The sequence below is a fragment of the Chelonia mydas genome, chromosome 9 (assembly GCF_015237465.2).
Source record: "Chelonia mydas isolate rCheMyd1 chromosome 9, rCheMyd1.pri.v2, whole genome shotgun sequence".
NCBI lineage: Eukaryota > Metazoa > Chordata > Testudines > Cheloniidae > Chelonia > Chelonia mydas.
In genome coordinates, this window is record NC_057855.1 from 89,690,545 (window position 1) to 89,717,159 (window position 26,615).

General features: G+C 44.4%; 2 protein-coding genes across 9 annotated transcripts in view; one reads left to right on the top strand and one right to left on the bottom strand.

Annotated features, from left to right (window-relative positions):
* TBC1D8B (TBC1 domain family member 8B) overlaps positions 1–10,184 on the top strand; it is a 67,953-nt gene extending 57,769 nt beyond the window's left edge. For 4 of the 6 annotated variants that reach the window (XM_037909751.2, XM_037909752.2, XM_043521955.1 and 1 more), the window contains one exon: positions 5,017–10,184. In XM_037909751.2, the coding sequence (XP_037765679.1) occupies positions 5,017–5,430 (414 nt within the window). In that variant the 3' untranslated portion in view covers positions 5,431–10,184. The remainder of the gene's footprint in view (positions 1–5,016) is intronic. The other 2 variants (XR_006283597.1, XR_006283596.1) reach the window with 1 other exon arrangement.
* Positions 10,185–11,418: 1,234 nt separating this feature from the next.
* The window catches only part of PASD1 (PAS domain containing repressor 1), a 90,533-nt gene continuing 75,336 nt past the window's right edge, over positions 11,419–26,615 (bottom strand). For all 3 annotated transcript variants that reach the window (XM_027822579.3, XM_037909758.2, XM_043521956.1), the window contains 5 exons: positions 24,108–24,320; positions 23,179–23,378; positions 22,020–22,112; positions 20,058–20,268; positions 11,419–18,469 (listed from right to left, as the gene is read on the bottom strand). In XM_027822579.3, the coding sequence (XP_027678380.2) occupies positions 18,299–18,469; positions 20,058–20,268; positions 22,020–22,112; positions 23,179–23,378; positions 24,108–24,320 (888 nt within the window). In that variant the 3' untranslated portion in view covers positions 11,419–18,298. The remainder of the gene's footprint in view (positions 18,470–20,057; positions 20,269–22,019; positions 22,113–23,178; positions 23,379–24,107; positions 24,321–26,615) is intronic.

Below are 26,615 nucleotides of genomic sequence, written 5' to 3' on the forward strand. Positions count from 1 at the left end.
CAACCCCTAGCATGGATGCATATCTCATACTGAACCGCTATAGTTAAACGGTACAAATTTTGTATAAGGGGAAGCCCTCAGGAGCACAAGTCACTTGAAGGGCACTTCTGAAAGTTCCGCCATAAGGGCCCATTACAGGTAGCAAGCTGTTCATTCAGGTCTCCTTCCCATAGTTGGGACCCTCCTTCCAGATGATGTTGGGGTATCCTCTCGCACTGAGGTTACCTCTCTGGGGGAGGGAACTCCAGTTGTTAGGAAAAGGCAGGTGTTAGTAATGGGAGATTTGATCATTAGAAACATAGCTAGCTGGGGTTGTGATGACCGGGAGAACCGTATGGTGATTTGCCTGCCTGGTACGAAGGTTGCGGATCTCTCTAGGCATCTAGATAGACTTATGTGTAGTGCTGGGGAGGAGCCGGTGGTCATGGTACATGTAGGCACCAATGACATAGGGCAGGGTAGGAGAGATGTCCTGGAGGCCAAATTTAGGCTGCTAGGAAAGAGACTGAAATCCAGGACCTCTAGGGTGGCATTCTCAGAAATGCTACCAGTTCCACATGCAGGGCCAGGTGGGCAGGCAGAGCTTCAGAGTCTCAATGCGTGGATGAGACGATGGTGTAGAGAGGAGGTGTTTAGATTTATTAGGAACTGGGGAAACTTTTGGGATAGGGGGAGCGTGTACAGGAAGGATGGGCTCCACCTAAACCAAAGTGGATCCAGACTGCTGGCACTAAACATTAAAAAGGTTGCAGAGCAGTTTTTAAACTAAGAGATGGGGGAAGCCAATTGCTGCAGGGGCGCACGTGGATCAGACAGAGACTTTTCCCTTAGAACAGAGTCTATTGAGAGAGATTCTCTAGGTTTTAGTCAGGAGGAGGGGATGAAAGAGGACAAAGTATGGGCCAGATCAGACGAGAAACATTCACACAAAGAATCTGACACATCAGAAAAGGGCAGACAAATAAACAGTGACAAGTTTTTAAAGTGCTTGTACGCAAATACTAGAAGTCTAAATAATAAGATGGGTGAACTGGTGTGCCTCATGTTAAAGGAGGATATTGATATAATAGGCATCACAGAAACGTGGTGGAGTGAGGACAATCAATGGGACACAATCATTCCGGGGTACAAAAATATATCGGACGAACAGAACAGGTCGTGCCGGGAGAGGGGGCAGGGAGTGGTACTATATGTGAAAGAAAATGTAGAATCAAATGAAATAAAAATCTTAAATGAATCCACATGTTCCATAGGATCTCTAGGGATAGTAATTCCATGCTCTAATAAGAATATAACAGTAGGGATCTATTATCGACCACCTGACCTGGACAGTGATAGTGACGATGAAATGCTCAGGGAGATTAGAGAGGCTATCAAAATAAAAAACTCAATAATAGTGGGGGATTTCATTTATCCCCATATTGACTGGGTACATGTCACTTCAGGACAATATGCAGAGACAAAATTTCTTGATACTTTAAATGACTGTTTCTTGGAGCAGCTGGTACAGGAACCCATAAGGAGAGAGGCAACTCTCGATCTAGTCCTGAGTGGAGCACAGGATCTGGTCCAAGAGGTAACTATAACAGGACCGCTTGGAAATAGTGACCATAATATAACAACATTTAACATTCCTGTGGTGGGAAGAACACCTCAACAGCCCAAATCTGTGGCATTTAATTTCAGAAAGGGGAACTATGCAAAAATTAGGAGGTTAGTTAAATAGAAATTAAAAGGTACAGTTACTAGAGTGAAATCCCTGCAAGCTGCACGGACACTTTTCAAAGACACTATAATCGAGGCTCAACTTAACTGTATACCCCAAATTAAAAAACACAGTAAAAGAACTAAAAAAGAGCACCGTTGCTTAACAACCATGTAAAAGAAGCAGTGAGAGATGAAAAGGCATCTTTTAAAAAGTGGAAGTCAAATGCTAGTGAGGTAAATAGAAAGGAGCAGGAACACTGCCAAATTAAGTGTAAAAATGTAATAAGAAAAGCAAAAAAGGATTTTGAAGAACAGCTAGCCAAAAACTCAAAAGGTAATAACGAAATGTTTTTTAAGTACATCAGAAGCAGGAAGCCTGCTAAGCAACCAGTGGGGCCCCTGGACGATCGAGATACAAAAGGAGCACTTAAAGACGATAAAGTCATTGCGGAGAAACTAAATGAATTCTTTGCTTCAGTCTTCACGGCTGAGGATGTTAGGGAGATTCCCAAACCTGAGCCGTCTTTTGTAGGTGACAAATCTGAGGAATTGTCACAGATTGAAGTGTCACAAGAGGGGGTTTGGGGAATTAATTGAGAAACTTAACAGTAACAAGTCACCGGGATCAAAGGGCATTCACTCAAGAGTTCTGAAAGAACTCAAATGTGAAATTGCGGAACTATTAACTATGGTTTGTAACCTGTCCTTTAAATCAGCTACTGTACCCAATGACTGGAAGATAGCTAATGTAACACCAATATTTAAAAAGGGCTCTAGAGGTGATTCCAGCAATTACAGACCGGGAAGTCTAACATCAGCACCGGGCAGATTAGTTGAAACAATAGTAAAGAATAAAATGGTCAGACACATAGAAGAACATAAATTGTTGGGCAAAAGTCAACATGGTTTCTGTAAAGGGAAATCATGTCCTACTGATCTATTAGAGTTCTCCGAAGGGGTCAACAAACATGTGGACAAGGGGGATAGTGGACTTAGATTTCCAGAAAGCCTTTGACAAGGTCCCTCACCAAAGGCTCTTACGTAAATTAAGTTGTTGTGGGATAAATGGGAAGATCCTTTCATGGATTGAGAACTGGTTAAAAGACAGGGAACAAAGGGTAGGAATAAATGGTAAATGTTCAGAATGGAGAGGGGTAACTAGTGGTGTTCCCCAAGGGTCAGCCCTAGGACCAATCCTATTCAACCTATTCATAAATGATCTGCAGAAAGGGGTAAACAGTGAGGTGGCAAAGTTTGCAGATGATACTAAACTGCTCAAGATAGTTAAGATCAAAGCAGACTGTGAAGAACTTCAAAAAGATCTCAAAATATGAAGTGATTGGGCAACAAAATGGCAAATGAAATTTAATGTGGATGAATGTAAAGTAATGCACATTGGAAAAAATAACCCCAACTATACATACAATAGGATGGGGCTAATTTAGCTACAACTAATCAGGAAAAAGATCTTGGAGTCATCGTGGATAGTTCTCTGAAGACGTCCACGAGTGTGCAGCGGCAATCAAAAAAGCAAACGGGATGTTAGGAATCATTAAAAAAGGGATAGAGAATAAGTCGGAGAATATCTTATTGCCCTTATATAAATCCATGGTACGCCCACATCTTGAATACTGCGTACAGATGTGGTCTCCTCATCCCAAAAAAGATATACTGGCATTAGAAAAGGTTCGGAGAAGGGCAACTAAAATGATTAGGGGTTTAATCTCCCCTCATATGGGACCCGTTTTAAAGAGGCTAGGACTTTTCATCTTGGAAAAGAGGAGACTAAGGGGTTGTATATGAGAGGTATATAAAATCATGAGTGGGGTGGAGAAAGTGAATAAGGAAAAGTTATGTACTTATTCCCATAATATAAGAACTAGGGGCCACCAAATGAAATTAATGGGCAGCAGGTTTAAAATAAATAAAAGGACGTTCTTCTTCACTCAGCGCACATTCAACCTGTGGAACTCCTTGCCTGAGGAGTTGTGAAGGCTAGGAGTATAACAGGGTTTAAAAGAGAACTGGATAAATTCATGGCGGTTAAGTCCATTAATGTCTGTTAGCCAGGATGGGTAAGGAATGGTGTCCCTAGCCTGTTTGTCAGAGGGTGGAGATGGATGGCAGGAGAGAGATCACTTGATCATTACCTGTTAGGTTCACTCCCTCTGGGGCACCTGGTATTGGCTACTGTCGGTAGACAGGATACTGGGCTGGATGGACCTTTGGTCTGACCCAGTATGGCCATTCTTATGTTCTTATGTCTCCTGTAAAACCACTGCCCCAATGTACAAAGCACCAATCATAGTAAATCACCGCTATTGATTCTTAAAACAGCTGCAGTCCATAATCAAGACTTTAACCATGACAGAAGTTCTTGTTTTGTCTCACAGAATTGCTGTGCCACATGGTAAATGTTATACGACAGGGTTCATCTATTGTTCCTGGTACAGAACTCTAAATATCGCAGTAGCAAACACACCAGAAGGGGAACCTCCATAAAGTTTCTCTTTAGTTAAGGACAATCCTGTGAGCTGAGTTGTGCCCATGCATTTTCCAAAGGTTTAGATGAGTATTTCTCAATTGACTGAGAGTTTCATACAGACCGTTTTTATTGTTCAGGTTACTTTTGCAGTTAGCATAAGATGAGCGGGTGATGCGAGGTTATACTTAATGGTGGGAGAAGGGCACAGGGCAACAGGAGCATGTGATCAAGTAGTTGTCGTCTTGGTCACCATTTCTCTGGTGGTCTAGATGAGAGAGTTACTATGGTAACTGCTCACTTCAGTTATATTGCATGTTAAATGCCCTGTTTAATCCTTCTCTGAGACAAAAGACAAATCTTGCCATCTTCATTCCATTTCCATGCTCAGTTATTTGACTAAGTGTTTGCAAGAGTTCTCTGAACATGACCTTAATTCCTGTTTATAACACTCAGCCTGGTTCTAACGTATTCTAACATCAATGGGAGGGGAATAAAAAGATCAGTCTTTTCCTGACTAGGACCCTTTGTTTGGTTCTAGAAGAGTGTCTCGGCAATCACTTACCTGTTAGGAGCCTTTTATAGGAATGACTTTAGCGCCATTACAAAACAGCTCTTGGATGGATGTAATAATGGTCCATTCTCCCTTTTGTGTAAGGTTAGGCATGTTTCAAAGGGAGAATGGTCATTGTGCTTTTAGAGGATGCTTTTCCATGATCAATTATTTTAAGAAGGTGGAAATAAAGAATACCAGCTAAACAGAAAAGCCTGTTGCTAGGGCTTTGAGTTGATGTTCTCTGAATAATCTCCTCTTTAACTCTCCCTAGTTCCAGTTCATCCAGTTCTCAAAGACTTTATACAACCTGTTCCACGGGGACCCTGAAGAGGAGTTGTTATATTGGGCTATAGCGACTGTCACCAGCCTCTTGCTGAAGATGGAAGAAGTTGGGAGAAGACTACAAAGCCCCATCTCACCAGCCAAAAGCCCAGCTTCTGCAGTAGAATCTGGCACTGACAGCCAGAGCACACCGAAGAAAGACAGTGCACCCCAACAGACTGAGCGCAGGAGTGTACAAAGCCCTCGCAGAGATGACCATGAATGGTCTTTTGCCTTTGAGCAGATCCTGGCATCCTTGTTAAATGAACCAGCTTTGGTGAGATTTTTTGAGAAACCTCTAGATATAAAAGCCAAAGTAGAAAATGCTAAAACTTCACAATTAAAAGCGAGAACCAGAGTATAGTTCTTTTTCACCTTGGCACCCTGCACAAAGGCCATTGCTATGGAAAGTGAGCATTGTTTATATTGAGAATGAGATTTGAGGATTTAGCTTTAACTACCAGATAACAATATGTTTTGAAGTAATTAAAAACACTTTGAAGCACAATCACATCTTTGTGTTGTTCATAAATTTCAGTATAGTTCAAAAAGGACAGAAAAGTAAACTGAATTTTTACCATATTATACAAAATATGCAATATTACTAAAGAATAGCAAATGTGACCCATAGAGGGCACTATTGCAAAACTTTCTGACTACTATTACTGGTTGCATATGTCTTAATTCATTGTTGTGATGAATATGATGATTTTCTGCCATCTTCATTTATAAGTAGTACTTGACATCTAAGTGTTTTACTTTCAGGCTGGTTTAATTTCTAAGTAACCATTTCTAAATCTGCATGTAAACTCACCAACCCAGGGCAAAAGCCTCAGTACTAAGAGGAATAAAGTTTTTGGACTGGTAGCCTTGATGGTCACAGGAGCATTGTTGATAAAGAAGGAAGTTTCCATTCTTTTACTTGTTGCTGTACTGTAGTGTTAATCTTTTCTTTATCAGACCCCACTGGCTTCTAGTGAATAGCTGGTGTCAGAGCTGGGCCTGAATCTATGCAAAATTCAGACCAGAATCCTGATTTCCCAAATGGCACCATTTCTACACTGGATCTGTATGCCCTAGGATTTTGGGGACCCAGATTTTGCAGCTCAGGTGTGATTTCCATTTGAGTAGTTTCCTGCAGCAACACAGATGAGTAGGTTACCCCTCCCTGCCAACATTCTGTATCCCTGAGATGCAAGAATGGGGGAGTTAACTGATGCTCTTGTGGCTCCCCTGTTGAACAAGGGTGAGAAAGCTGGGCATGGATCATCAAAAAGTGTAACTTCCAGTCAAATGTATTCCAGTGTATTTGCTGGAGTCGCAAGGAAACTGACAGACAATGACTAATCCTTTTTTTCTGTATAAGGAATTAGGATGTGATGTAAAGCACTTAAATTTTATCTGTATCCACTTGCAGGCAGGGGAGGGATAGCTTGCTCATCTGGACCGTGTTGGAGAAATGTGATTTTGTTTGTCTCAAAACCCAATAGTAGCCATCAATAGCCACCTCCTAATAAGTTGAATTATGACTGCTGAGCCAGGTTACTGACCTGCTGCAGCAGATGCTGCTTTGTTACCTTTGAATCTAAGCTCAAGCTTGTAATTGTTCATCTTTTGCCATTGGTTTTCCTTTTTGGATTGTTACCACTGTAATAGTTTATATCCATCAGGACAAATAGCAGCAACAAAATCCTTTGAAGTCTGAAAGTCAGGTTTTTTAATATGTCAGCTGGAAAAAAGCAACTTTTTTGAGTCGTCATCGACGAAGGAGCTATCTCTTTATTGTAAGGATCTTTGAGGCAAGCTCTGCCAATTGTTTCTGAGAAAAAGTGTTGACTCGAGCACTGTGTAGCGTGCATTAAAGTGGGTTTGAAGAAACGGGGGGGGGAGAGAAAACCTTGTATTTTTACAAAAATGATAAGCTGCAAATGTTGTTAAGTAGTAAACTGCTTAAAAATGCATATTTCTAAGGCATGAATTACAATCTTTCACTGTAAAGCAGCACTGTTTTTATAAGGTGTGTGTTATTTGTAAAGAATTAGGACAAGAGGTGGTACCAATATTAGGTGCTTTTTCTATATTGCTTACACGGAGTAGAAACAAAAGTAAGATTTCTGAACTTGACTGTATATTGCAAAACAGTGTTGAAATTCTGTCACTGTGAGTGGGAGGAAAGTTACCATGCCTCCTTGAAAGAAGCTGGAAACAGTTTTGTTCCTGGTCAATATCCATGAATGTGTATAACCATTTCTTCCTAATCTCAGGAATTAATGTAAATTGATCTCAATTGAAGGAATAATTTAAAAAATTGGATGATAATATATATAGCAAGTGAAATTAGGCACCTTATTTTAGAAGTTTAAATGTGGCTTGAGGTTATATAATTTTGATTTGTATATCATGGATTGAAGTGTGAAAATCCTATATCCTTTCACATGTATATTTCTAAGGCAGAGATGGATACTACTGCATGGATCTGTATATCTATATTTACTAATTGTTTTCACTGCATATTTTCACTGTTTTAAAATCAAAAAGCAGGTAACGTTTGATGTTCTGGGCAAGGGCTTGATTGATCAGGCAAACCTTTACTCACGTGAGTAAACAGTGTGCAAGCAACCCCATGGAAGTCAACGCAGCTACTTGTGGGAAAGGCTGAGCAGCATCAAGCCATATGTTTTTAATTTCAGGCTTCATTGTGGGTTAACAAGTATGGCGTATTTGCCAAGCAAGATAAGTTAAAGGCTTATTGAATTTTTGTGGTGGGTGGGGAAACAAGTTATAAAAAGAGTTAGACGCAGGTTAAATTATATGCAGGAAGAAGGTGTTAAAGAAGTCTGCAAAATGTAGTAGATGTGATATTAAATGGCTGTTATGCAAAAATAGGCACTTTTTTTACCAATGTCATGCACTTTCTATTAATATTAGTCAAAAGGACCATACAAAAAGCCAATTATATATCAATTCTGTACCTGCATCTAAAGTATAATTATCACACGTTTATACTCAGAATGACCAGCATACATGTAAAATCTGTTTAAAACTAAAAGTTAGGGCTATAATCATTCGTTTATTTTTTTATTATCCTAAGAGATTCTTTTTAGTTGTTTGTTTATTATAGATTTTTGAACAAAGAAAATGTAATGTTTGTTTTTGTCATTCCTTTATACACCTGTGTTCTGGTCCAGCAAAAAATTGCCTTGACCTTCTGTGCCATGTGAGCTCTAGATAGTCGTGATCGATGGGTCAGTCTTGCAGGGCAAAGCCTCCTCGAGGAAATCATCTTTCTGTAGGATGGCAAGGAGTTGCGCAGTTGCTCTAGTGGGAAGAGCTCATGAAACTCCAGGTGCTTGGAGGCTGCGGACAAGCTTCTGATCCCTCTCACGCCAGTTCTTAGTCCTGATCTGGAACACCCTTAATATTTAGTACTAAGTATTCAAGGGTAGGATTTGAAGCACGTGGGTGAGTGTGTGCATGAGGTCAAGGGAGAGGATTTTGCTTCACACAGTGCTGAGTGAGTTTAGAATCTGGCCCTCTGTCTCTTTCCTACCCCACTCATTGTGGAGATGGCCTGGCTAACAAAATACATAGAAACTTAGTTGGAGGCAAAACCCTTTTCTTCCTCCTCCTCATTGACTCTCTGCTGTGGGATTCCCTACTCTAAGGTGACAAAGGAATAATAGCTGGGCTAACCACTCTACTTACAAGTGCTCTAGCGGAGTTAGCAGGCAGGCATATCTGCACCTGGGAGCTTTGACCCCTTTAAAATTCTCTGTGGTGATGCAGAGAGTAACCCACACTCCTGGGTTAGGATATTGTGGGAGACTGCACATCCCCTGGTTTCTTTTGAATAAGCCCAATTGCCAGATATAGATGAGTATTGGCCTGAGCAGAGGTTTTGGCAAAGATCCAGGCAGTTGCAGAACCTGCTCAGCCACTGCCTAGAAGGAACTTCCCATTGGAATCTTCAGTAACTTTTGTAAGGGCCGGCAGCTAGAGGTGATTTTTGCCCTAGGGAGGGCCCCATAATATCCCCCTCCGCCCCACACACACACACACCCCCTGACGTGGCCAGGCATTTTCATGAAAAAAAAGTTCCCTGGTTTTTTAGGGGGGGGAATGTATATTGCATCCAAGACAAAACTGGTATTGATTTTGGGGGAAGTTTATCTGGATAGAGTTTGCTAATATTAATGTTTTTTTATTCATTTTCATTTCTTAAATTGGATTCGGTGGTATGTGAAAACATCAGCATGACTTTAAAGACGATACAATCACATGGTTACCCCACTACGTCAGGTACTGAGAGCAGGTCAGGATGATCTTCGTAATCCTCCCTCCCTCGGGCACTCTTACTGGGCATATAAAATGTCTCTCTAAAATGAGTGAAGAAAAGCCAAACTACCAATCCAAGGGAACGGCTAACAAAAAGGTAGTGTGCCCCTGAGGCAAGTGAACTAAAAAGGTTCATTAGGGTGTTTTTTCACCTACCTCAGCAGCAAAGTCAGGACTGTGGCAGGATTGACCACCCTTCCGGACACACTGGTGACTTTTTAATAGTTTCAGCTGGGAATGGCAAATTCACTGTGGCGCTCCCACTAAAATCACTGGGTGTTGCCTTTACAGATTGAAGGAAGAGCAGAACCCAATATTGTAATTGTTTGAAAAAGACGAGCACTTTAATGTTTTCTAGGAAGTTAGGGGTGAGCACAGTCATATGGTACTAAAAAGCATTTAAGGTTCACTCCATCCAACACAGTAATTGTTCAGTACTTGTAGATGGCCATAACATACTGATCTTGTTTTTAGTAGTTTGCCAGCATGGCAACTAAGAAAGGGATATGTTTGTTTACATTAATAAAAGAGCCTCCATCCAGTTGTACTATACAAAATTCTTATATTTAATTGTAATTGTTATTTGAGTAAAAGAGTTTCTTAACAGAATTATTCCAATTTATTTCCAGAGAAATACGATATTTTGTCTTTTTGCTACAGTTATATCACCAAGAATGCAAACCATGTCTATGTGCCGGCACGTTGGCTTTTTATACAATGTACTGTATGCAGTAAAAGTACTGTAAGTAATGAGGTGTCAATAAACTTGTTTCACTTAAAAAATAAATCTGCTTTGGAGGCATGGTGTTCCCTTTGCACTGAGCTCCAGGTTTCCTGTAATGTTTAACCAGCATGGGATTTTCAAAAGTGCCTTCGGGATCCCAAAGGCCAGTCCCATCCTTAGGACTTACTAAAAGCAGAATCGCTCGAATTTACAGTAGTAACAGTGAATGCCACAGTGAACTACTGGATTTTGCAAAAGGCAGCCTTACCCTTTTGCAGGAAATGGGAATTGTGGGTGTGCAAAGATTGCAAGGTTCAGGACCTTAGTGAATGAAATGAAACTTTCCAAAGGTGAGACCCTAATTGAGAAGGCTCTGCCTTCAGTCTTCAGAGAATGTTGTGTCCCCTGGAACTGAGAACTAAAAACCACTCGGTTGATGGAATGCAAGGAGAAGGTCAAGTCCCAGACCATTTGGGGTTTAAATGTTACCCCAGCACCTTGAGGAAAACAGGAAGCCAGTCCTCAGATGGTATGTACTTCCTAGGATGACTAGAGAGCAAGTGTGAAAATTCGGGACCCTTTTTTTTTTCAGGGTGGGGAGGGTATAGTGCATATATAAGACAAAGCCCCTAATATTGGGACATCTGGTCACCCTAGTACTCCCAGGGCCATGTGGATGTTAGCAGTTATAGACAGCAGATCCAGTTCAGACACTACAAGCGAGTCCATTTTTACACAGTCCTTGCTAAACCAATAACCAAAATACATGACTAAGCAGAGGCACAAGAAGCCATCCTCCGGCTGTCAATGACAATAGGTAGAGATAGAAACAAGAGAAAGCTGGGAGAAAATGGAAAGTTGCAGTCAAAGAGGAGACCAGTTTTCTAATCCCGGGATTGATTTATCCCAACGTATGATCCTTGCCTTTAGAATGCTAAAGTTGAGGGCTGGGAGTCCCGTTAACTTGTCTCTCTCTTTCCCCCCACTACCCCATTCCCATCCTTCTCCCAAAGGGATTTGTGTCTCCTCCCTTCTTTTCCAGCCAGGCAAAGTCTGTCTTTCTGCTATCCTCCATTCATGAGGATTCCCTACGGCTTCTGGCCTCTACGCCCAGCAGGCCCAGCCAGTGTTGTGAGCCACCCACCTCTGTTGCTTTTGTGTGCCCAATTAGATATGATCAGCCAGTTGCTGCGTTCTTAAGCCACATGCCACAGCCCCGATCGAGACCTAGAAACTTCAGTTTCAGGACTGTGCTGTAAGTACCAAGCAAAGAACACAAGCACACGTGTAAGAGGTCTTAAAAGTATACTTTTATTTTCTTCCAAAATACTATGTACAATCTGTTAAAGCTTGTCGAGAAGCGACGGCTCCTATCCAATGGAGCTGCGCAGAGACGTGTAATGCAAGACGACGACAAAATCTAACTGTCTTCATAAGACACTTCCTTTTTTCCATTACAAAATACTTTAACATTTATAAATTTATCTATATTTGACATCATATAAAATAAACTAATATTCATACTCAAGTCTAAGTTTTTACAGGGGATATAGTACAATATGTACAAGAATGTTTCACTATGTTTGTCAAACCAGCCTGGTTATAATGTACCAGGCTTTAATGTACAAATATGCTAAAAGTGCAAGACTTGAATTAAAGCTGCCTGTGTTTTCAGAGGTCTGGAATTGTGTGGCCAAATGTGTATACATGGGTGTACTCGAAAGCCGGACAATGTTTATGACTTAGGAGGTATCGCTCTGAGCTGGCACCAATCTTTGGGTACACTCTGTTGCATACCTATAGTCCAGAGTCTACTACTGGTAGAAGGTGCATCCCCTTGTAAGTGGACAAGCCCACCTGCTTACCAAAACCAGTTGACAATGGGCAATTCCAAACAGGTCACAAAAACACAGGTCATAGCTAACACAGAGGTAAACAAATCAACGGTAACCTGAAGAGGCTCGCTTTGAGAGAGCTCAGGGCCAACGGCTGAGGTCTGGATTCAGTATTTACACAGGCTGGGCTCCTGTTGGGTTGACAGGAGATTGCCTGAGTAAGGACTGAACAGAAACTGAGTAAAACCTGAGTAAGGACCTCAGCAGTTTGGCGCGCTCATGATTGTCTGAAAACCAGGAGCAGCTTGAAGGCAGCAAGAAAGAATGTGCATTCATGAAAGCTGCTTCTTCACAGGAGTCAGAGTGACTTGGCCAGTGTTAGCCAGGGCTTGTCAACATGTCAGTGACTCTTTTGGCCAAATTCCACTAACAGGGGTGATAGACAGTGGAAAGGAAGGGTGGGGTTTTTTTTCTTCTTAATAAAGTGCATGTTTTTTGAAAGGCCAATCCAAAAAAGGGTCCCAAACCCTGCATTCTAGGGCCACCGTTTAGCCTCTTTCCTTTCTCCACCCCAATCTCCCCAGCCACATATAGCGGCTACCCTCAAGGCCATATTGTCACAGCTCCCAGCCATTCACAACCGCAACGAGCTGGCCGAGGATGGCCATATTGCACCTAGCAGCCAGGTAAGTCTCAGCGGGACAATTGGCCAGAGCTGTGTTCCATAAGCAAAGGCAACTGCATTGACTCGGCCTCAGATATCTCTATAAAACACGGGCTTTCTCGGTGCTACAACGTGCCTGAGGGGAGAGCCTGGAGCCAGCTGCCGGTCTCGTGCAGAGTAAAGCAGAGAACCCCTCACTGCCTGCAGCGGAAGTGAGAGTGGTTTACAGCGCCAAAGCAGAGACCGCAGCCCAGCTGCACAAAGAGTGAGAATGAATTTTTGGGCCTTGTTTTTATTTTTTTTTACATTGTACAAGCCCGTCTCCCATCTTTCTTCCCTGCCGGCTCATTTATTTTCCAGTTAAAGGAACGGCTTTGGGGGCCAACCTAATCAAAGGACAAACAGCTGTGGAAAGGGTTGCTCAGGCAGTCACTGATGGAGCAGCACACGAGTGTGTGGCGGCTACTGGAAGCAAGCAGCCCAGTCCCTTAGGCACACCTTGCTTTCACACCAGCTGCAGCACACGCTAGCACCCGCCCCTGTCCACCACCAACATGCTTCGGTCAAAAGCCTGTCTGACACGGGCTAAAAAACCCCCAAAAGAGCCGTGCGTGGTAGGGCATTTACAGTGATGGTTTCAGCTATAAGGCTATCGTCACAGGGGTTCACCTGTATTGCCACCACCTTAATTTTAGCAAGGGAGAGCGTGTGAAAGCCCACAAGCGTTAAGAACGTAAAAATGGCCATATTGGTCCATCTAGCCCAATATCCGGTCTTCTGACAGTGGCCAGTGCCAGGTGCCCCAGAGGGAAGGAACAGAACAGGTAATCATCAAGTGATCCATCCCCTGTCACCCATTCCCAGCTTCGGGCAAACAGAGGCTAGGGACACCATCCCTGCCCATCCTGGCTAATAGCCATTGATGGACCTATCCTCCATGACCTTACCTAGTTCTTTTTTGAACCTGATTAATCTCTATAATAACTAACTGGCCAGTTTCCTGTAACACTTTTTTTGTCCATGTCTTGGCCCCAGTGAAACACATGCCAAGAGCACAGGTCCACCAGTGCAGTACTGTACCAAAGTGGCCAGAAGTCAGCCAAGGCTACCTTAGCATTTTAACAAAACTAGTGGCAGGTACCAAGCGGCCGCGGTGGGGGGTTTGTGGGGCTGTGGGCCTCCCCACCCCTTCTGCCTGTAGTCCATCCCTGGCATACCTGTCTGGGCATAGGGTGACCAGATGACCCAATTTTATAGGGACAGTCCTGATATTTGAGGCTTTGTCTGCTATAGGCACCTATTACCCCTTCCACCCCACCCCAATTTTTCACACTTGCTATCGGGACGTGGGGGCTTCCCCCAACAGGCAGGCGAGCCAGGGTGGTGGAGTGGCTAGTGGTCTGTATGTGTGTGTGGAGGTGTCCATTTTTCAAGGGACCCTCCTAATTGGTTGGGGCCGCTCGGCACAGGTCCCGTTGGTCCAGCGGCTAGTCTGCCACTGTGCACTTCACCTCAAGCTGGGTAGGACACCTCCAGCCTCAGTAGAGCCGGACCCTGCATGCCAATGGCTCCTCCCTCCCCCAGCCCTTTTTAATCAATCAGGATTTGAAAGCACAAACGTCTACCGTGGAATCCCATTCCTAGCCAAAGCCACATCCCAAGGCTACGATTTAGTTCTGGGCCTTTTTAGTAAAAGTCATGGCCAGGTCATGAGCAATAAACAAAAATTCACGGCCCGTGACCTGGCCATGCCTTATCTTTTTAATTAAATCTTGGGGGGGGGCCTTGCACTAGCGCTGCTGCTGAGGAGGTGCTTGTGACCAGTGGCCCACAGCTGCTCCAGCCCGCTGGGGACCACTGCAGCGACTGGTGTGGATTTTTTTTTTTTTTGGGGGGGGGGGGGGGCACCATTGGAGCAGCAGGCCCTGGAGTCAGCCACACAGGCTCCTGCAGAAGTCCCGAGGGTCAGGGAATCTGTGACGGACTCGGAGCCCTGCGCATGAGGTTGCGAACACACCCAGCCAGCAGGAAGGGCTCATGTGCCCCAAAGCACGAACGCTAAGAGCAAGTCGCTTTCAGCCACATTTGCTGTAGTATGACACACCACTGGAATGGACACAAGGCAGGAATTCACTTACCAGGCTCTTATGGGCCCGAAGCAGGACTCAAGCAAAACACACCCTAACTTCAATGTGCTTTTTAGTTACAGACCAGGGGTGGGCAAACGTTTTGGGCTGAGGGCCACATCTGGGTGGGGAAATTGTATGCAGGGCTGTGGCAGTGGGGGTGTGTGTGTGTGTGCGTGCGCAGGAACAGGCTCAGGGCAAGGGATTAAGGCAGAGGAGGGGTGCGGGATGTATGAGGGGGTTGAGGTGCAGCAGGGGGCTCAGAGCAGGGAGTTGGGGGGGGGCCTGGCCCCCCGCTGCTCCAGGAAGCAGCCGGCACTGCGGCCCCTGGGCGTGGCGGCACAGGGCTCCACACGCTGCCCTTGCCACGCCTCCAGGTACCTCCTCCCAAAGCTCCCACTGGCCACAGTTCCCCGTTCCCGGCCAATGGGAGCTGTGGGCGAAGGTACCTGGAGGCAAGGGCAATGCATGGATGTGGTGCTGGCCGCTTCTGAGAGCGGCGTGGGGCCTGCGGCACCACTGGGGGTGAGGGGCAATCCCACGGGCCATAGTTTGCCCACTCCTGCTTTGGACCCGTCTGCTGAGTGCGAGTGTCTCAACTCACCTACATGGCGTGCCTCTGTGGGTCAACCAATGGCTCCCGAAGAGGTACGTCCTCTCGTGGGGCCACTTTTTGGCCTATCACCATGATCACCCATGGGCACAATTTTTGCCCCTTGTACTTGTAGGTAAAAGACAGCAACAAACAACGTTTTAGTAGAAGTTTGAGGACGTCATTGGGACGTTGGTTACTATTGCACATCATTGTTCCAGCCAAGGTCTCTGACATTACAACACGCTTCAGTCACAAGGAATTGTTGGGGAAAATCTCATTCACATATCTCTGGCAGCTGAAGGGGTAAACACACTCTAACAGGAGCGCTGTGATGTTGGTCTTGCCACCTAGTCTTTGGTACCCAACTTGCAACCCCTGCCTTCACCCCTGGCTGCCTTGAGCTACACTCACTGAGCCGGCCAGCACATTTGACAATTCCAGCCCATGCCTTTGCCCCAGGTCGTACAGTGCGGGGGACGGAGGGGGGGGGGAAGGGTAGCCTCTGCCTCCTCGACCTCTCATTGTTAAGCGCCCTTCTTTTCTATTTACGCCACCCTGCCATTGTTGTGCTACAACTAGGCTATGAAAATAGATAACACACGTCTCTTCTGATGCCAGCGGCATGGCTGTGCAGAGCCAGGGAATGGCCTGATGGAATGTCTGTGCTGCTCTCCTCTTTGGTGACTTGAGTTTTCATGCTAAAACGTTTACATCTAATTAACATGGTTCTCAATGCCCCACGCAAGGTGAAAACAAATGTACTCTGAGTATTGCCTCCAGCAGCAGGGCACTCAGACTGCAGCCGTGGTGAGCCTGAGCCCGCCAGTTGCTCCACACCCCTGCTAGGCAAAGCCAGGTACCCCGCTTAAAGCATGCTCAGCCCCTTCTCTGCTCAGAGGCCATGGTCACAGTTTTGCAAGCTGGCGCCCAATAGCCGAGTGTGGCTGGGCACCAAACACGCCCAGGCGGGCTTGGAAACGAACATGCACCTTTAAAGTGTCCAAAGAAACATCATAACGCAGATTCTTGGCTGGACCGCAGCAGCCACTGGGGCAAAGTGGCTGAAAACCAGCAGAGCTGCCTCACTGAGGATGCCCTGTGCCTCGGGAAATCCCGCTGTGGCACAGGGCTGCGACTTGGGGAAGGGGAGGGGGAAATGTGTGGCCCTACGCCCAGTGAGTCCACGGTGCCTTTGGGAGCTGGCTTAAAATAAAGCATTCCCGCATGAGCCCGGCTTTACAGGGGTGAGAGGTTTAGCAGACCAATGGTGACTTACAGTCACCTTTTCCAAGCAGTGCTGAGCACAGCTCCACTGATCCAGCTTGACCTCACCACGCTTTCAGCCTCATCTGTTTCATCTCAACTACTAGAGGCAGGCACCCCGCGATCATGGTGACGGAGGGGGTCCCAAAAGGGCCTAGAAAGAGCAGATTGATTAGGTTAGATCGAGGTTAGACAATAACTTTTCCCTAAACTCTATTTCGAGTGCCAGCCACAATGTTATGACTTTGCCATCACTTTTTTCCTTTAAGGAAGTATCCAAGCATTGTCTCAGAAAGCTGGTATTAAATTGTCTTCAGAGTTTGGGATCAAGCATTACCCAAATCTAACACTCAGTTTCCCCCCCCCCAAAAAAAAAAAAATCTAAAGATTAAATATTCATTTTCCTTTGGAAAGACACAAACAGTAGGGACACTTTACTATACACCCACTGAGGAATAGACAGTTTGTCAGTTCATAAATATAAACACATAGTTAAAAAGTGACAATTTACAAAAATACAATTTATTGCTAACCCTATGGGCTTGGAATACCACTTAGTATAAATTTCAGCTTTGCCAAATTGAAACATGAACTAGCAAAACCACAAAGTTTGCCTTTGTCTGAGTTTCAGGTGTAAAGAAACATGTACCGCAGGGTCCACTGGAGAATGTAAGGACTCCTTGCCTGTACACCCTGAAAAATACTTGGCTCCAGGGACTAAAACCACAGAAATTCATCTGCACCCGTAGCTTACTGATGGCGACGTGAGTTGGTAAAACAACCGTAAGAAATTTAGGCAAGAGTGGTGGTACAGGAATTAGCAGCATTATTCAATCATCTGGAAAAAACAAATTCTGGGATTGAGGGATAGGGAAAAAGGAAACCAAAATCCACAATGAACCTACTACAACAAAGCAAATGATGTAGATGCTAATTAAATGGGCCCCTGCTGATTCTTACAGGTTTCCGTGCTCCAAACACTGGTCTTAAATTCACAGTGAATTTCAGCAAAATTTAAAAGGAGCATTGATGTCCTGAATTGAAAATATTTTCTCAGTTGCAAAGCGATCTTTGCACTGACCTGATTAATAGCATGCCTGCAGCTAGAAATCCAGATTGCAGTCCAAAGGAATTGCAATGCTGTGCTGTGTAAGGCCGTATGGCTTAGTGACCAATAACAGCCATATATGACTGTATGCTTCAGCGATCATTTTCCTGCTTAAGTCAACCATTTTTGATCAGCAAGTCTGTCACTGCCTTTGCAGACTAGCTTTGGCAGGCAAGAGCTCCACAACCAATTCCGACTATCCTGATTTCAGCCTCCAGGTATTTTTAGCACTTAATAGCCGCTCTTGACAGGATGTACATGAACCGGAGTTCTAGCTGCTCACAGTTCAACTGTGTTTAGTCAAACAGTCCTGTTGCTTAATGAATCCAGACTTTGCTTTGATACCGTCGCTGTGCAGCATCAAGGACTGAATATATAAAAATGGTAATCAACAAGGTACCCATATGGCGATCGTGCTCTCCTGCTGGGACCTTCCTCCATGCTGCCATGTTTCCCTCTGGGCTAACCCTCACCCCTCTGGCACATGAGGAGGGCCTTCTCTCCTCGAATTTCGCCGTCCTTCCCCGACGCCTGCTCAGCACAGCAGCTGCGACTCGTCACCTTCTCGTCATGACCTGGCTTTCACGGCAGCTGCATTTCAGGCAGGTCCTGTAAGTTGCAGGACTGACCCTGCGGATGGTGGCTTTGTTGCTGTGGATGGAGGAAGTAGCCCATGGTATTCTGCTGCGGTATATGAGATGGCTGGAAAATACGCTGATTTTGACTCCCCTGGACCGACTCAGGGGCTTGCATCTGTAGAAAGAAAATGTGATACAATCAGACTGATTTCCCAACAAATGCAGATGCTCCTTGTGCCCTGATCTAGCTACTTCTGGCTGTTCAATGCAGTGCTCTGGAAAGGGTGGGTCAGATTCTGGAAGAGGCTATCAAAGGAACATACAGTGCAGAGCCTGGGAGTGAAATACAGGCCCTGTTCCTTTATCCCGAGGGCCTCAATTTTCAACATAACCGCGAGTTTCTGGGCCGTTTGGATGCCAAAGTTATTTGCATGCCTTAAACCACCGACAATCAAGTACCCAACCTGTGGGGCTAGAGATACTATTGCCAAACCCACAGGAAAACATATGGGAAGGCTCCAGTCTAGGTGAGTGCAATTGTCAATGGCTACTACTGAAGTCTAGAAGACTCTTGCGAGGAGCGATGGCTGGGAAATCCACATAGCAACAGCTCCAGGAGCCTGCTCCCATCCCCCTGTACACGGTGGCTCGGTTCCATGGGGCATAGGGCTTGACCAGCCATGCTACCTGGCCTCAGTAAGCCTCTGCAGCATAGCCAGACCTCGGTAAGTTCCCGGTGGTGCTGAAGTTTGATCTCAAAATGGACAGAAATTCTCATCTTTGTAAGCAAATACCCAGCCCTGTAGCGTGACACACAAATGGGGCGTGGAAAATAAATGTGGTCTGTGATCGGCAAGGCAACCAAAAGGACTGAGTGTGAGGCAGCTGTTGACTTGCTGTGACTTTGGACATATCACTTGACTTCTCACTCTCTCCGTTTTGCTGTCTTTACAAAATGCGGATGAAGGCACCTACCCTTACACAAGTGCTCTGAGGATGAATTCAGGAGTTACCCCTTGTAAAACCCTTATCTGTGCCTGTGCTGAATTTGTCTTATTCCACATCTTGAGGGGATTATTATGTAATCACTTCTTTTTCAACCAGCCCTGCAGCATAACTAGTTCCACCTGTAGCTGATATCTTCCTATTACTTTGCTACTTTCCTCCTCTGACTGACTAACCATTAAACTTATGGCTTTTGTAAACCCACTCAGTTTTTGAGAGAATGAAAACTATTTTCAATTAATTAGCCTCAGTGATTCCTTCCACTAACTATTTTATCAACTGGGCACGATCCTTGTTCTTGAAAATCAAATCTGTCTTCTTGACAGGTTTGCTCGGTGGCCCAATTACTTCTTTGAATAAAGAGCAGCACGTGGCTGGTTTAAAAAAACCAACAACACAGTCTGCTCAGATACTACAGGCCAGATGGAGCCAGATTTTCAAAAGTGCTTTGGACCCAGCAACTCCCAATGTTTTAACATTCCCGGCCAGATTTTTCAAAAAGCTCCGGGCACTGGGTGCTGAGCTGCATGTGAAAATCTGGCCACTTATTTTGGTGCCTAAATGAGAGTTAAATTCTTCAGTCTCAACTGTGCTGACCATTTTTGAAAATTCCGGTGATACAGGGCAGGCTGTAGGTACGTACAGGTACAGTGGGGATGGGGGTCGTGTAAGATAAGACGGACAGATTCAAGTCATGTAAGAGCGTTTCCTTCTAAACTGTCTGATCGACATTTACAAACCCCGCCCAAGTATGCTACCTGCAGGTAGAGATGCTGCTGCTGAACCTGCTGTTGGGGTGGCCATTGGTGGAGATGAACTGGAAGTTGCGTCTGGTGGGCAGTGAAGTTGGCCTGTGGAATCATGACTGAAGGAGTAAATACAGGAGAAGGGGCAGGAGCCCTGACTGTGCTACATGTAATTGGCTGCATCTGTAATGGGGGAGGCAGCATCTGTTGTTCTGGAACAAATCTGTAAATAGGAGGAAAATAAAACACTAATAGAAGGTAAACAATGAATCAGCATGAAAATAAACGCCGGAGATCTATGCTGATTGAAACAAAGCAAAATGCAGTTCGCTAAACCAAATACAGTCTGGAAAAACAGCCCGGAAAACGTACCAGACTAGCTGCAAAAATCTCCCATCATGGGTGGTGGGTAGCATCGGCTGTGCCTCCCCAAACAGCCTGGCATGGCCCCGCTCACGCTCTGCCCCAGATCCCCTCCTGCAGTTCTCTGCCATGCCCCAGGCTGGCTGGGGCTAGGGCTGGCCAGCCTGCCGCAAGAACTCAGGGCTGCTGGCACTGGGCCCGTGCTGCCCAGCCGGCACTGGGACTGCACCACCAGGTGCTGGGGGCCCTCAGGCACAAGGGGTGGGGGCTAGCCTCCCCCAATGGCTGGGTCACCGGCCGCCCATGTCTCCCATGTCCTTTATCAGTATAATGAAGTGGAATTCCATACTGGAACTCCACATGTGAGAACAAGAGTATCTGATTTGGAGAAGCTGAAGGCTTTGCTGTATGGTTGCCCCCCTTCCCACCGAAACCACGAGTCTTGTGACTTGGCCTGTTTAAATAAGAGATTCATCGATTCATAGATTCCAAGGCCAGAAGGGACCATTGTGATCATCTAGTCTGACCTCCTGTATAGCACAGGCCAGGGAACTGTCCCAAAATAATTTCCAGAGCAGATCTATTAGGAAAACATCCAATCTTGATATTAAAATTGTCAGTGATGGAGAACCCACCATGACCCTTGGTAAATTGTTCCAATGGTTAATGACTCTCACCATTAAAAATTTACACTTATTTCCAGTCTGAATTTGTCTAGCATTCAACTTATAGCCATTGGGTTGTGTTATACCTGTGTCTGCTAGAATAAAGAGCCTGTTATTAAACATTTTCCCCCATGTAGATACAGACTGTAATCAAGTCACCCCTTAACCGTTTCTTCGTTAAGCTAAATAGTTGCAGCTCTTTGATCAATGAAACAACCATATCCATCAGCGTACTTAGATTTAAAGCTGTCTGGGGCAGGGACCAATACTTTGGTGTATGTTAGTACAGTGCCTAGCACAATAGGGGTGGCATCTCTGGGTGATACTGAAACAATAGAAATAAGGTGAATAGTACTAAACTTCTGCGCCAGCACCACCCTGAAAGGGGTGCAGCTGTGTTAAGATGGACTGGTTAGAGCACAAGAACACAGCAAAGAGTTTACCTACGCCAACGGGCAGCGGTACAGTCAGTTGTAGAGCTGGACAGGGAATGTATTTTATTTCCCGTGAACATTTCTGAACAAAGATTTTTTTTCATTTCTATCATAAACTTTGAATTTGGGAAGGATGGTGAAAAACCAGAACCTGACTATTGCCAGTTTTCTGAAACTGAACGCAGAAAATGATTGCCAACCCCCACAAAACGTCAGATTTTAGTTTTCAATAAAAGCCTGAAAAATCTGGATGAGAACTGAAATTTACTTGGAAAAATTTGTTTGAAGGGATGTTTTTCATTAAAAAAAACAATCCAACTTCATTTTTTCCCCCAACCAACTAGTTACTTATCTCTTTACCCCGGATTTTTTTTTTCTTTTTTGGTAACCAACATTTTTGATCATTTTTATGACCCCGAAAAGAACCCCAATAAGATCTTACACATGGACAAAGCCTCTGAAGAGAAAGTTCACTGCTAAGATAGTGTACAATAGTTACAGGGAAGACTTACTTTGCTTGCTGTCTGCCAGCAGTGTTTTGTGATGACTGATTACTGCCATTAGCACTGGGCATCAAGGCTTGGACAGGCTGATCTAACAACATTCTACAGAAGAATGAAAACATGGCACAGTCAGAAAAGGTATTTGTTTTTTCCTATGTTCAAATTCTTCACAGTCAATCTCTAGTACCCTATCCCCGTAAAAGCTGTGTGAAAGCTCTCAAATCTTCACTAACTCATTCCGTCCAAGGTTATGGACCTGAATACTTGTGTGCATATAATATAAGATCACAATTTTATCATCTGCTTTAAAGAGACCACAGATCTGAGCTGAAATGGCTAAGCCTTTCAGATCACAAATGTTCAGTTGATCTTGCTAACATTTTCATGGCCCACCTCGTGCAAATTAAGGATCCCATTCTTTCTTTTGCTTTGGACACGAACGCACATTTAGCTGGCATCTGCCCACAGAAGAGTTCCAGGTGCCCCACAACGCATACTAACATTTAAAGTGTTTGCGTGCTATTTTAGGGAGCTGGATTGGGTGGTGATGGGGCTATGTCTGTAAAGTGCATAGCACACAAAAATTAATAACAGTAGTAGAGCCAAATTCCATCCTGGATTACGTGGGAATTTGACCTTAACATGTTCAGTGATCTAAAAACCTCTTTTAGACAGAAAGGCCTCCAGGCAACCTATTTTAAAAGGGCCCGATCCTGCAAGCACTTTTGAAATGGACTGATCCTGAGAGCCCTTTATATAACCAATGTCTGCTGAGACTTCACGGGAGTTCTGCACGTGGATGGTTAGCAGGACTGCACTGAAAAGGACTATTTCCAGGGCATCCATCCTGGCAGGAGAATGGATATTCTGGAGTTCCTGGGCAACGAAGAGAAAACTATGGGAAGTGCTAGTTTTGCCTCTTTATGCCCCTGAAACCAAAAGCTCAGCTCCCTCGGACTGAAGCAGGGTATATAATACATCCCGTGCCTAAAAAGCTGTTAAGTTATATGGGAGGCATATGTATGAAGGCATTAGTAAAGCTTTAGTAAAGCAGAGCTCCTGACACGTAGAATGAAAGCCAAGACTTCACTGCTACCCAGTCCTGTGCACAATGATATTTTCCTCCCACTCAGACCTCCTCAGGAGCCAGCACTGACTGCATTCCTACCTGAGACTCCTATCTTGGCTGTAGTCGGACGGTTGTTGCCTTTCACTCATTTCCGTCGGCATCTGAGCAGACACAGTGATGGGATGAGTTTGGGAAAACACCATGGGGCTGTTGTAGAGGGGCATCGAAATGCTTGTCTGCGCTGGCAGGCGTGTGGGCTGGGCCTGGCTGCCTCGCATTAAGTGCTGTTGCTGCTGTACCTGAGACAAAAAAATTGTCCCCTATTAGACGAATCAATTCCATGGTAGAGACCATCTACCTCTAACGTGCAGTCAGACAGCAGGCTGTGTGACGATGGCACTTTCTGCTCCCTGAATACAACAGGAGACAGACAGCAGATCTGTCGGGAGAAGGTGACTGAAAAATCTGGAGCCCACACTAACGGATTCTTGTACTTCCTCTAAGAATATGCCTTCTTCTCTGAGTTATAGCAGTGTAACTCCCACTGATTACACTGAGCTACTCCAGATAGACTCTGGTCTAACTAAGAGCAGAACTGGAATCACAGGACCAAAAAGATCTCTGGTGTGACTCCACTAACTTCAACAGAATTCTACCAGGAATGATTTTGGCCCCCTTAGATCTAATACCGTTAGGCCATTAAATCTCTAGATACTACAGCAGAGTGACGTCATCTACATTTATCACGTGAAACGAAGTAACATCTTAAAGCTGATTAAGTGAAGCACGTCACACTCACTACAGCATGAAACCTAGACTCAGGAGGCAAGAGGAGAATGGTGCTCATTAGCGGGGGCTAAAGTGGAGGGAGCCACTCGGCCCGGGCATCAGCGTCATCCTTGGTGCAACGCCAGGTGGAGTTGCCCTAGGGACGGATCTGTCCCTAAACGAGCTGACATACAATAATTACAAGAGCCATTTATAAAGAACATTCAATTGCTCTTGAAGAAAACCAAGAAGTTAGCAACCTGTGAGGAAGTGACACAAGGTTCCCTGAGGAATTGATGTGGTGACGGTAAGTGTGGGGCACTGTAGTGTTTGGATCCCATAAGGCCTTGCTGCTGAGACTTCTTGGCTGTGGTCTGCCTGGTCGCCCCAGGCTGCTGTGGTTGAGATGGCCTTCTTGGGCTCTGTTGCTGTACGTTGTTAAAGACTATGGGCATAGGTTGTTGCATCAACATCTGCAAAAAAGAGATACCTGAGCTGGTACAGCAGGTTATGCATTTAATTTTTTAATGCATCTACCTGACTGTGCTACAGTAAGCTCTAATGCAACGTACAATATTGCTAGTGCAAAAGACAGCGTTCCCAAGGATCTATTAAATCGATATGTTAACATAAACTGTGCTGGATTCCCTATATCCAATAAAACAAGGTCCTTTGCCGTGGCTTAGCAACCTGGTATTGAGATACAGACAGATTCACCTCTAGTTCACTAGTTCTAATGAAGCTTAGTCAAGTCAAAACTGAAAGTCACTGGAGTCTGATGGCTTTTGCGAAATAATTGGAACCTGCAGTCCAGATGTTGGTCTGGGGGTGCCTATATCACAAAACTCACCCCAGGGGATCAGCCTCAACAGAGAAGAAGGACTAAAGGAACACGGACACTTATCTAAACCACCATCTCTAGTTGCTGAGCCTGCATTCTTTACTCACTCAACATTCCCACGTGTACCAGTAAAAAGCCCTACAGGGGCTTCTGTGCATGTGGCTATTTTCAGTATACGAAACCAATATTACTGTGGACAAGGCCATGTTTGCCGGTGGAATCTGGTACATTCTGCAGCCGTGAAGTGGTTAATATACAGAGCTGGTTTTTATTTTTCCCCCCTAATGTATTTGTTAAGGAGTAGATCTAATTTGTGTCAATCCTTTCCGAGCTATTCCCCAATCCTATATTTTTGGCACTGTGGTTTGAATTTTTACTAGCCCACCCTCCATATTTGACTGAATCATTGGTGAATGATTTCCACTTAGAATGATCAATTGTACTTTTCTCTCTTCCAACCTCTTTGCTACTTTGACTAGAGGACAGTGCACATTTAAATCAAAGTGTGTGCAAATTAAAGTGATGTTAGCGACGCACAGTAAATCTGATCAGATTATTGTCAGTAAAGTTCAGCTCTCAGTTTGTACAAAAGGATTATTTTTCAGTATAGTTGTATTGTCGACTTTTGGGTAAAAGGAGGAAATGGATGCAGTCACTGTTGTTCTCGCTGCAGCATAGTTTGTTATAATCAGTGACAAATCCAAGGCACGGATTAAATACAAAATGATCTATGCTGCATGTGTGCTTTGATGTCACAAAACAACTTTACACCAGGGGTGACTTGCATTTAGCTCGTTAAAAAAAAAAAAAAGAAAGAAAAGAAAAAAAAAAAGGATGACAGGACAGTCCGTAGATACCCAAAAAATTCCTGTGTAGATCATTTCTGGAGAACATTCCATTTCCAGAATTAAAGCATACTCAGTTATTCCAGTGTCACCAAGCTCGGGATATCTGAAGAGCATTTGCTTTCCCATGTTGCGCTGTCATTAATTTTAGTGTCACATCTACTTATTTCTTTCATGGTGTAATCTAACAAATGAAGAGTGATTATTGCCTTCCTTAGTGTCGTATTTGATTCGAATAGCCACCTCTCCTTAATTAGAGGAAGGTTTTTTTCCAGAAATTGGCATCAATTATGATGCACTAGCTTTCACTAGCAGGACATATCCTGTGTAATACTATTAACAATATATGTCCTCTAATTCGTTAGGAGGAATTTGGGCCTGCTTTCTAACCCTATCTTGTTCAAACACAACATTAAGAGAGAACAGAAAACCAACCTTTGACAACCTCATAACACGATAAAACCCTGTTACCTGGCTTCCCAAATAAACACTGCCAAGAGTCTGTGACCATTCAGGGCCGGTGAATAGTATGATACAGAATTCTTTCATTTCACCCAGAAATGCTCGTGTCAAAGCTAAAAATTGGTCTCTTGTTTTATGGAATTGTCTGGCAGCTAAGGATACGGGGGATGGTGCAACGCTGTGAATTGCTTTGTTAGAGTTACTGCAGGATGAGTCTGTGCAAATGATACTTTTATTGCAACTTGTGTGTATTTTATGCTGTGGCCAATATTGAACACAAATACTGTATTTTCTCAAACAGCAAAGCATATGTTATTTTCCATAATGGCATCACTGTCCACTGTAGCGCTTCATACTGTAATGAGCCACTAGGGGGAGCTACAAGGTAATTTTATTCCAGACACTTTAAGAGACAGAAATTCTGATTAAATAACGAATTAAGGAAAAGTAGCTCCGGGAGCAAGGTTGTAAATTCCCCATCCCTGACTTGAGGCGCTCAGTGATGGAGTTTCCTCTGTGAAAGCTTCTAATTGGAATAAAGTTAGTCACTTGCTGGCCTTTAACAGCACATGAATGGATTTCTTTTGGAGGAAACCTGCCTGAGGTCTTTATAATGGCTA